The sequence below is a fragment of the Priapulus caudatus genome, unplaced genomic scaffold (assembly GCF_000485595.1).
Source record: "Priapulus caudatus unplaced genomic scaffold, Priapulus_caudatus-5.0.1 Scaffold433, whole genome shotgun sequence".
Lineage (NCBI taxonomy): Eukaryota > Metazoa > Priapulida > Priapulimorpha > Priapulimorphida > Priapulidae > Priapulus > Priapulus caudatus.
Genome location: NW_014577494.1, coordinates 233558 through 244431, shown reverse-complemented (window position 1 = coordinate 244431; position 10874 = coordinate 233558). Strand labels below are relative to the sequence as shown.

The 10874-nt window shown below is 49.7% G+C and overlaps 1 protein-coding gene across 1 annotated transcript in view; it reads right to left on the bottom strand.

The window, feature by feature from the left end:
* Positions 1-4758: 4758 nt before the first annotated feature.
* Positions 4759-10874, bottom strand: part of LOC106810326 (E3 ubiquitin-protein ligase TRIM9-like) — a gene marked incomplete at its 3' end in the record, with an annotated part of 91610 nt that continues 85494 nt past the window's right edge. Inside the window, exon 2 of the mRNA XM_014813636.1 lies at positions 4759-4894. Within this exon, the coding sequence (XP_014669122.1) occupies positions 4759-4894 (136 nt within the window). The remainder of the gene's footprint in view (positions 4895-10874) is intronic.

The following is a 10874-nucleotide window of genomic DNA, read 5'->3' as shown; positions in this document are numbered from 1 at the left end:
AGAGAGAGAGAGAGAGAGAGAGAGAGAGAGAGAGAGAGCGAGAGCGAGAAAGAGAGAGAGAGCACGAGCGAACGAGAGAGAGATAGTGGTGCGGGGGAGTGGTGGGCGGACGATGCTTTTCAAAAATTAACGCGGCTGGTGGCTCGCATGCGGACGGGGGCTCGCTACCCTGTGCTGCTCAGCCTCCCACCGAGGGAATGAAGCCATTTGCTTGAATGCTGAGGCCATTATTCGGTGAAGCCCAGAGGTGCAGTGACGACGACGACGACGATAACGACGGGCAACCCATTTTCGCAATCAATTCTCACTCTAATCAGTTTCGGCAGTGATTTGCTTCCACAATCGGAGCGTGCGCATACGCGAGCTCCCCTTGCATCTGACGCAGACGTGCGGCTGGCGGCGTCTGCTACTACAGACGCCAGTATACATGATGAGTCATGTCATTAAGAGAGAAGCCAGGTAACTCGTTCACCTATGCAGGTGAAACTGGCGTCGTTTACCTTTGAAATCAGTACGGCAACTCATATCATCAGAAGCAAACAACCGCAAAACTTGTTTCTGTGCGCGCGCGTATGTATGTGTGTGTGTGTGTATGTGTATGTGTATGTATATATATATGTGCCGTGCGTGGTGTAGTGTGTGTGTGTCTGTGGCGTGGCTGCTGGTGTGCGTCCAGCCGGTTGTGCGTGTGCGTCGTGCGTGTGCGTGTTTGGTTGTGCGTGTGCGTGTTCTATTATATATAATATACATATTACTTATATAGGTTGTTATATGTGTGCTGTTTCGTAGTGCTGATGTGCTGATGTGTGTGTTGTGTGTGTGTGTGTGACCTCGTCGTGTGTGGGCACCCCCACCGTGACCTGGATGTGTGTGCTCGTAGAGGTTAGCGTGCGTGCAATGCGCGCATTAGTTTGTGCGTGCGGCTGATGGGTGCGGCGCTGTGCGTGGTCTCCGTAGCATGCGTTCGTTGTGACACTTACGTAAGCAAATAGTAGAAGCTTTTTCGTATAGATTTTCTTCGAAATTAGACACCCGCTATTTTGGATTCACATTGAAAGCATGCGGGCCCTTACTCAATATCTCACGGTTAATAAGCGGCGCCAGTTTAAGACGAGCACCTAATAGCCAGAGTTGTGTACGGAAGAACTTCAACCCACTGGTTACGCGTACGTGTCGCGTAAGCCCCGATTTATGTTGCTCAGAGACCCAGTATGGCATGTGGGCAGTACGCATAGGTCTGCGTTCGTGTGTCTGGGTCCTACTTACGAGACAGACGCATAGTGGAGGCCCGACGATTCTACGTGCGTAGGCGGATTCGTGTAGGTTTTACAGCGAGCGGCCCAGAAGTCCCCTGCGTTAGGACGAGCAGAACGCACACTTTAGCAGCAGCAGAATTAATGGTGGCATGCATGTGTATATGCATGCCATATATATATATATAGTAATTATAATATAATATATATTATACTATAGTATATACTATATATATATATATATATATTACACGCGAATTACGCAGATGTACCAGGCGTAACACTGAAGCTTTTACACTGCCAATTAGCGGGTTCTGTCGGCCAGGTGGTTTGTCTGGCTAATTGCCCGTTACAGGCATAATAGGCATAACGGTGCACTATATAGCGCTGCGAATACATGGATCGAATGTTGCGCCGACAGTATATGGATGCGTGAGGCGTAATGTGATCGACGTGATGGAAAAATCTGTCTGCTTGTGTCGCGACAACAAGTGTAGCTGTCTGCTTCCTGCGTCACTACCTTGACGGGTAGTGTTGTCTGTCCTGTCTCTGCTTCTGCCGTATGTCTGGTCCGATCCGTCCGTCCGTCCGTTCGTCCGCCGTCGCGCCTCGCGCCTGCCCGTGTCCGCTTCCGTCCGTCCGTCTATCCGGCCGTAGTGAAGCCGCCCGCCGTCCCGTCGTCCGCCTTCCGTCCGTCTATCGGGCGTACGTGAAGCCCGCCGTCACGTCCGTCCGTCCGTCCGTCTGATACTGTCTGTCGTGTCTGTTGCTGTCTGCATCCAGTGACAGGGCCTACCTGCCTGCCTGCTACCTGCATTACTACAGCTGTGTAATACACCGTGGGCTGTCATCGTCCACACCATTGACAACCAATTCTACACGCACCCATCAGCATTCAAAAGAATTTAATTAAGAGAGACGGTATACACGGCTAGTATCTCGTGCATGACACCTCCGAATGAATAATGCACACCCGCACGCGCGCAGTGAACACACACAGACGCGCTCATATGGCTGTCTATGCTATCGCCTTTGAAAGAGGTTTTAATTGTCTTGCGTGTTTTCTTTCATCTGGAGGTGTCACTAATGGCATACCGACTGAATCGTCACAGAGAGAGCGAGAGGGGAGAGCGAGAGAAAGAGGGGAGAGAGAGAGACGAAGAGAGAGAGAAAAAGAGGAAGAGAGGAGTAGAGAGAGAGCTGATCGCAGAGAGAGAGAGAGATGAAGAGAGAGCAGAAGAGGAAGCAGAGAGACAGAGGTAGAGAGAGGGAGAGAGGGGGGGGGAAGATCGCCGGCGAGATGAATAATGAATGAACTTTAACTGAATCCTAGGAGGAGAATTGAAAGTCGTCAATGACACTGCTAGCCTCACCAATGGATCGTGATAGAAGAAGGGAGGGCGCGATATATAAAGCAAGAGCATATATGGCGGACTCCAATTATATTACTCTTGATAATGATATATGGATAAGTTTTGGCATTGCGAAGAATTAATGTTTTCAGATCTGAAAGCTCTGAATCTTGACGAGAGATGGCCTGCTACGCCTAAATGGAGTCGCCATTTTACGTTTTCGAATATCGGCAAATAAAAACAATAAACACTTCCAAGTAAAAATTACTTGTAACGAAGAATGCTAAAACACAATTTATACAGGTATATAGGTATGATTGTTTAGAGTTGGTTGACCATTGTTAGACGAAATAAACGTAAATAGGACGTTGTCATGTCTCCCAGAAAGGAATAACAACTGTTTTGGAGATAGATTAACAGATTCACATAAACCAAATCTCGTAACAAAATCGATGAATGTTAGTAATCGGCCCATTTTCATTTTTGCTAAAAAGTGAGGCGTTCGGGTCGAAATAGTAGGTAGGACTGGCGCGTCCAAAATAGGGAGTTCAATCTGCTCTCATAGGAGTATAAGAACTGTATTCAATTTGGAAACGATGTGAGGTCAATACGAGTTCTTACAGTTATCGTTTTGGCCCGTAGGCAGAACACTTGAATTTGCAATTAGTGAAATATGCTAAAATCTACCTAATTTGCTATAATTGTTAAAAAAAATAATCAAAACCTGTGTGATATTGTTTTGGGGCCGTTCCTCATTATTCCCATTACCAGAATGAGCATAATCCATGGAACCTGAACTATTTATTGGCGATTTCATTTTTGCAAAAGTGGACGTGGCTCGAATTGTTAGGTCGACTGGGCTGTGCTCAAAATGGACGTTCAAACCTCTGCATAGGCAGGTAAAAAACTGCATGCAATTATGAAACATGTGGGGGTCAAGGACGTTCTTGAGATTATTCGTTGACCGTGGGCGGACAAATGGTTGATTGACGGACGGACGGACGGACGTATGTACGACGACGACACCCATGCGCAATAGGTTGACGATGTCAAGGCGATGCGAAAAAAACGCGAGAACTTGAAAGCCAGCCACACTTGAAGCGCAAGATAGCAGCATGGTAAGGACAGGGGTGCGTGTCACGGCTTTTCATGCGGTGTGTGCGTGCGTGTGCGTGTGTGCGCCAGCGTCGTAGTTGTGAATGAGTGCGCGCTGGGACGCTGTGAAGTGCCGCGGCTTGCGTGTGATGAGTGCGCCGCGTGAGTGTGTGAGTGCGCGCGTTGCGTGCTGGTCGTCGTGAGGAACGTCACGCGCCAAGTGCGTGTGTGAGTTGAGACGCGTAGGTGTGTGAATGGCGCGCGGTGGCGTGTGATGATGTGCAGCGCGTTCGATGTATTTTTTTTTTTCTGTGAGGTGCGCGCTGTGGTGTGGGAGCTTACTGTACGCGCCGTGCGTGCGTGACGTTGGAGCGCGTCGTGTGTGAGTACCGCCGCGCGCGTTCGCTGGATGAGGTGCAGCGCCGCTGCGTGTGAGGTACGCGCACCGCCTGCGGGTGTGAGTGTGCGCCATGTGCGTGTGTGAGTGTGCTGCGTGCGGTGTGTCGATGTCGCGCGCGTGTGGGTGTATGAGGTGTGCGTGGGTGCGGTGCGGTGTGTGTGTGGGGGAGGTACGTACGCGGCTGCTGGGATAGTGACGTGCGCGCGCGTGACACGTACAGTGCAGTGCGCGCCGTGCGTGTGTCGTGCGCTGCGCGTGCGTGTGCATGAGTGCGGGCGCCGATGCGTTGTCGTGAAGTGCGCGCGTGCGATGTTGAGTGGTGCGGCGGGGCGTGCGTGTGAGTCGCCGCGCCCGCGTGTGGATGAGTGCGGCGCCGTGCGTGGTGAGGGCGCGCGTGCGTGTGTGAGGACGCGCGTGGTGTGTGAGTAGCGCGGTGTGTGATGGTGATGTATACGGACCGCGATGCCGTTAATGTCTGAGATACACTTCTAATTTTTGTCGCTTAACTGTCTGCGATTGCCGATTCGGTACAATGCAGCTACCTCATTATTAAGCCGTGAAAAGATTGCGGCGTTAGCCATGTGGGATGACAATGGTCGCGGGGAAGTTAGGAGGTTTTTCTAAGATGTTAGGTAGATTCGGTTACATTTTCACAAACCGAGTTTAATTTGTGCTGTTACGAAACCGGCTTCGGGCGATAGAGACACAACGGGCAGGCCTGAAAGTTTGAGAATATTCTCATATGGAGCCCTCTGCATTACATCACAGTACACGGAGCCAAACGACGGGGAACTCTGCAATCATATCACAAACACAATCAACATAACGTTAATAGTAGTGGTCAATAAATGAATGTGAAGATGTGTTGTGGTTTTATCTTTGTTTGGAATGATGTAGGTGTGCGGGTGGGTTTGTGTACTTGTAGTGGACATATGTCTCCGGATTTGGGCGATTTGATTTCCCTCTTATTACCCCCCAGCTGGTTTGCTTAAAGCAATTAAACTCCTATGTGCAAATGCCTAAATTTGATATTTCGCAATTCGAATTTCACAATTCGACATTACTTTAGATTAATCAAGTATTTTGTCGCAATTCGCTTTGTCACCAGGCCGGTAGTAACTGTTCTGATCAATAATCGCGACAATTATAAGCCATATACATAAAGTTGTTTTGCGACGGCACGCAGCGCACGTCTCGCGGTATACACATGCCACACACACAACACCACACACACACACAAACACACACACACACACACACACACACACACAACGCACACGCACAGCAACACACGCACACACACCGCACACACACGCATACACACAACACACACACACACACACCATCCACACAACACACACACGCACACACACACACACACAGCACACACACGTGAATACACACACGCAGCACAGGGCGGATTGGCATCACACACACAGATCACACTGCACACACACACACGCGAGCTCATTGTTTGGGAAAGCAGTACCGGATTGTGACAGTTGCCATCTACTAACGTAGTGTTGCTTTGCCCATAGTGCTGGCTTTTTGTCCGTGTCCCCGGTTTTTTCTAACGGACTCGTCAACATTTCAAAACGAACATCACGACGTCCTCAGTGTAACGGTGACACGAGTGACAGATAGCATTACCTTTCGGTGACAAATATGTATTTGCTTCTCCCACGCATCGGTCTATCACGCGCTAAAACGCTTGCGAACTAACGACCTGACCCCATGGAGAACTCTTCCCGCCAGGCTGGTCTCACTCACCGCTCTAACGAAGATAGAATGACAAAAGCCAGCCTAGCATGCGCGCCACCAGAAGCTTGATCAGCAGATGTTCAAAGTCTGAGCCGCTCGTAGATCTCTGCTAAGTGGCCGCCTCCTCTTGTCGTTTTCTCCCGCCCGCCGGCCCTTCTCTCTCTCTCTCTGCTCTCTGCGCGTCTGTCTCGCACGCTCGGCGGTCTTGTCTGGGCTCTCTCTCTCTTCGCGGCGCGGCGCTCTTGCCTCTCGGTCGTCGTCTCTCTCTCCTCGCGCGGACGCTCTCTATCTCGTCTCAGCGCGTGGTCTCGGTGATCTCTGGCTCTCTCGGTCTCTCTTCCGCGCAGCGCTCTATATCTCTCGCTCTTCTCTCTTTCGCGGCGCGCTCTCCTCTCTCTCTCTCTCTCACTCATCCCGCCTCTTCCTCTCTTTCTCTTCTTTTTCTCATTCACACAAGCATACGCATACGCACGCACGCACACACAAACACACGCTCTCGTTTTTTTTTCTTTCTTTCTTTCTTTCTCTCTCTCTCTCTCTCTCTCTCTCTACACACACACGCGCACGCACGCACGCACGCACGCACGCACGCACGCACACACACACACACACACACACAGATGTATGTATATATATAATATATATATCCTCTCTTTCTGTCTCGATCACTCTTCTGCTGTGGAAATCTGGCCGCGGACACCGGCCGGCAGAGGTTACTACTACTACACTCCGGGGAGCAGGTAGGCCGCATCACCGCAGCTGTCCCTAACTACCCGTCCCCGCCGCCAGGTGGCGCTACACGCAGCTACCCTTCTGAGCCCCCTTGATTTTATTCGCATTCTGTTTTGTTTTTTTGTCATTCGTTTTACATTGATAAATTATATTATAACATTATATATTACATTACTCATTTTCTAATCCGTTTTTGTTTATTATTTAGTTATATTAATCAGTTATTTTATATTTCGTGCGTTCTGGGAAGGGGCAAGTGAGAGCGTAACGAACGCAGCCGAAGATGATGACGATTAAAACAATAACGACGATGACGATGAAGACGATGACGATGAACAGACGAACATCTGTCAATGGACGGGTAGCGTGTAGGCGGCTGTGAGAGGGCACCCGGGGGACGAGGCAGCAGTCAGCGAAGGATACCTTGTGTTGGCTGCACTGGTCACAACGCTCCGTAATTCATCTCACATGCTGGCCGGATTTCTCCGTCCCTCCACCTCTCCCATTCTCTGTGTTTGTGTGTGGCTCTCTCTCTCGCGCGCGCGCTCGCTCTCTCGCTCGCTCGCTCTCTCTTTCTGTCTGTCTTTTTCTTTCTCTCGCGCTCTCTCGCTTCCTCTCTCTCTCTCTCTCTATTATCTATCGATCTATTCTATTTAGCTCTCTCTCCTCACACATACACTCTCTCCCCGCTCCCTCTCCTCTCTCTCTCTCTCTCTTCCTCTCTCATCTCTCTGCTCTCTCGTCCCTCTCTTCCTCTCTCTCTCTCTCACTCTCTCTCTCTCTTCCTCTCTCTCTCTCGGCAGCCCATGTATGCATGCGCAGCCGGGGCGTACATCTGAAGGCTCGCCGGCCCTCTCCTGCCTCATGCTGGATGGAGTCTCAGGAGAAATGTTTGCGCTCGTCGTTAGCAAGTCATGATCACGTTATGGGAAGCAATAAAGACATCAGTCAGGCAGCCAAGCACTGCTGGCCATTCAGCGAGCCAACCACTGCAGGCCGATCAGCCACCTAGAATCACTGCAGTCACTACAGCCAGACCACGTATAAAAGTACTGGGATAGTATAAACGTACTTGTAGTGATGTATTAGTTATGTAATTACCATTCCGACTAGCCAGCCAGCCATCCAGCTAGCCCTCTTGCTAGCGTTCACGGGCCGTGTAGGTTAGCACTAACACCCATGACCGCTAAAACTAACTATCTCTCTAACTAGCTTCTATTAAATCGCACAATGTTGAATTAAAGATGTCTATCACAGTTTCTGCAGCGACTGCTTTATTATACTCTTACGGTGTCTCTCTGCATGCCTTTGAGTGTGTTATGTGTTATGTGTCTCCACCGCCCGCCTTCTCCTCTTTCGCGCACTCTCTCTTTCTCTCTCTATCTCTCTCTCTCTCTCTCTCTCTCTCTTCTCTCTTCTCTCTCTCTCGCTCTCCCTCCCTCTCTCTCTCTCTCTCTCTCTCTCTCTCTCTCTCTCTCTCTCTCTCTCTCTCCCCCCCCTCTCTCTCTCTCTCTCCTCCTTCCCTCCTCTATCTCTCTCTCTCTCTACTCTCTCTCTCTCTCTCTCTCTCTCTCTCTTCTCTCTCTCTCTCTCTCTCTCTCTCTCTCTCTGCTCTCTCTCTCTCTCTCTCCTCTCTCTCTCTCTACGTCTTCTCTCTCTCTCTCTCTCTCTCTCCTCCTCCCTCCCTCTCTCTCTCTCTCTCTCTCTCTCTCTCTCTCTCTCTCTCTCTTCTCTTCTCCTACCCCTCTGTCTTCTCATGCTCTCTCTCCCTCCCTCTCTCTCTCTTCTCTCTTCTCTCTCTCTCTCTCTTCTCTCTCTCTCCTTTTCACTAATCAACACCACCACCGAGACCCTTNAACACATATGATCACACTGACAATAATTGACGAAAATGACATAATTAAATTTTGTTTTTTCGTTCACAGTGTAATTGTAGTTTGAGTACAAACTGGTCGTAGTGGTGCAAAGGAATAGAATTCGTATTAAAAATACGGATAAATCGTAGTGGTTGGCATTCTCTCTCCTCTCTGCTCTCTTCTCTCTCTCTTCGTCTCTATATATAATATATAGTATATATTATATAATAATATATTTATATATATATATTGCAGCTGTCGCGCGTCCCGGAAAGCCGACCTGGCACAAGCCGTCATCACCAGCGGGGCGTAAGAGTTAAGCTGCGCTGCGGCAGCAGCAGGAGCTAGCAGTGGCGGCCCAGACACAGCGGCTCATGATGAATCAGAATTAAGCTCTAGTGCAAACACTGCTGCCAGGTAACCTTCGCTACAGCTAACAGGATTTACTGCCAGCGATGGCATTGACAACAGCGGCACATCATCATAATTATCATTATCATCATCATCATCATCATCATCATCATCATCATCACCATCATCACCACCATCATCCCCATCTTCACCATCATCACCATCCTCATCATCATCATCATCATCACCATCATCACCACATGCAGCAGCAGCAGCAGTAGTAGTAGCAGTATAGCAGTAGCAGTATAGCAGTAGTAGCAGCAGCAGCAGTAGCAGTAAATCAGCAGTAGTAGCAGCAGCAGCAACACCAGCAGTAGCAGTATAGCAGTAGTAGCAGCAGCAGCAGCAGCAGCAGCAGCAGCAGTATAGTAGTAACAGCAGTAGTAGTAGCAGCAGCAGCAGCAGCAGCAGTATAGTATAGTAACAGCAGTAGTAGTATAGCAGGAGCCGCAGCAGTTTGCTGTCTCTGGGTCTGTTTGAGCGCCGCATTTTGTCACGACAGCAGCTGCATGTCCAGCAGCTTAGCTTTCATTTCTACTTCCAAGGTCTTCCTCCAGCAATATCTCATGTGGAATTATTAGCAACGGCACTTCATACAAGAGAACACGCAAAAGAGAGTGAGCGAGAAAGTGAGAGCGAACGCGAAAGATAAAGACAGAGCGCACGAGAGAGGCAGATGTATAGGAAGATAATAAGGGGGGAGACAGAGATGTAGAGAGAGATGTAGAGAGAGAGAGAGATATAGGAAGAGAAAGGCGCATAGCGGTGAGGGGGAGTAAGTGTGAGGGAGGATATGAAGAGAGCGGGTAAGAGAAGTGGAGGGCGAAGGAACGGAAGAGGGAGGCGGGCAGACAACAGATAGACAGACAGACAGACTGACTGACTGACTGACAGACAGACACACAGACGCACAGGCAGACACACAGACAGACAGACACACAGACATAAAGACAGACAGACAGACACACAGACACACAGGCAGACACACAGACAGACAGACAGATAGACAGACAGACAGACACACAGACAGACAAACAGACAGGAAGAGTAAGAGAAAGGTCGAGCTAAGCGTGATAATGGTTAGCCTAATAATCGACACGGAGAAGCACGCGCACACAGTAGCTTTTACCTGTAAACTAAACGCATCAGCCCTGAGAATTCTCAGCATCTGCTGCACGCCGATATTAGGACGTAGTCACGTTTCACAACAAAAAGTGAGCAAACTTGTCTGAAAACGCTTTACGCGAAGTATGAAATGAGATTTCGCGGGCAGTCTTCAGAAAAAAACGTATAACGAAACCGTATATTCTCCGTCTCTAATTTTAGAGTAAAACTAAGCGGCATAGTGGTTGAATCGACGTGGCCTCTCGGGTCTCCTTTTTTGCTATTCAGCTTCATTTGCTGGAGATGTCAGAAAGGGAGACACCCTAGAAGACGTGCGAGGACCGGAAGGGGAGACGTTCGACGACAGAACGGAAGAACGAGTAAGCACCGGAAGAGGAGGTGTGATGGAGAGAGATCGATGTAATTTGTGCATGCGGTCCGCGTTTTCACAAGTTACAAATCAAATTGCTGGATTTCGCCTGTCAGCTTCCCCGCAACGGGAGCAGGGCACGGATGATGGACGAGCGCTGATGGCTTCATTAAAAACCCGCAGCAAAAAAAACCGCAGCAACGTGCAGCAGCACTGATTCAATTCTTGCACGGACGGCCGCTGTGGGAATAGTGGGTGTGTATGTGTGCGCGCATGCAGCGTCTGTGTGCGTGCGAGTGTGTGCGTGCGTGCGTGTGTGCGTAGGTGCGAGTGTGTGAATGAGCACTGATTCAATTCTTGCACGGCCGCAGTGGGAATAGTGGGTGTGTATGCGTGTCTGTGTGCGTGCGAGTGTGTGCGTGCGTGCGTGTGTGCGTGAGTGCGAGTGTGTGAATGAGCACTGATTCAATTCTTGCACGGCCGCAGTGTGAATATTGTGTGTGTGTGTGTGTGTGTGTGTGTGTGTGTGTGTGTGTGTGT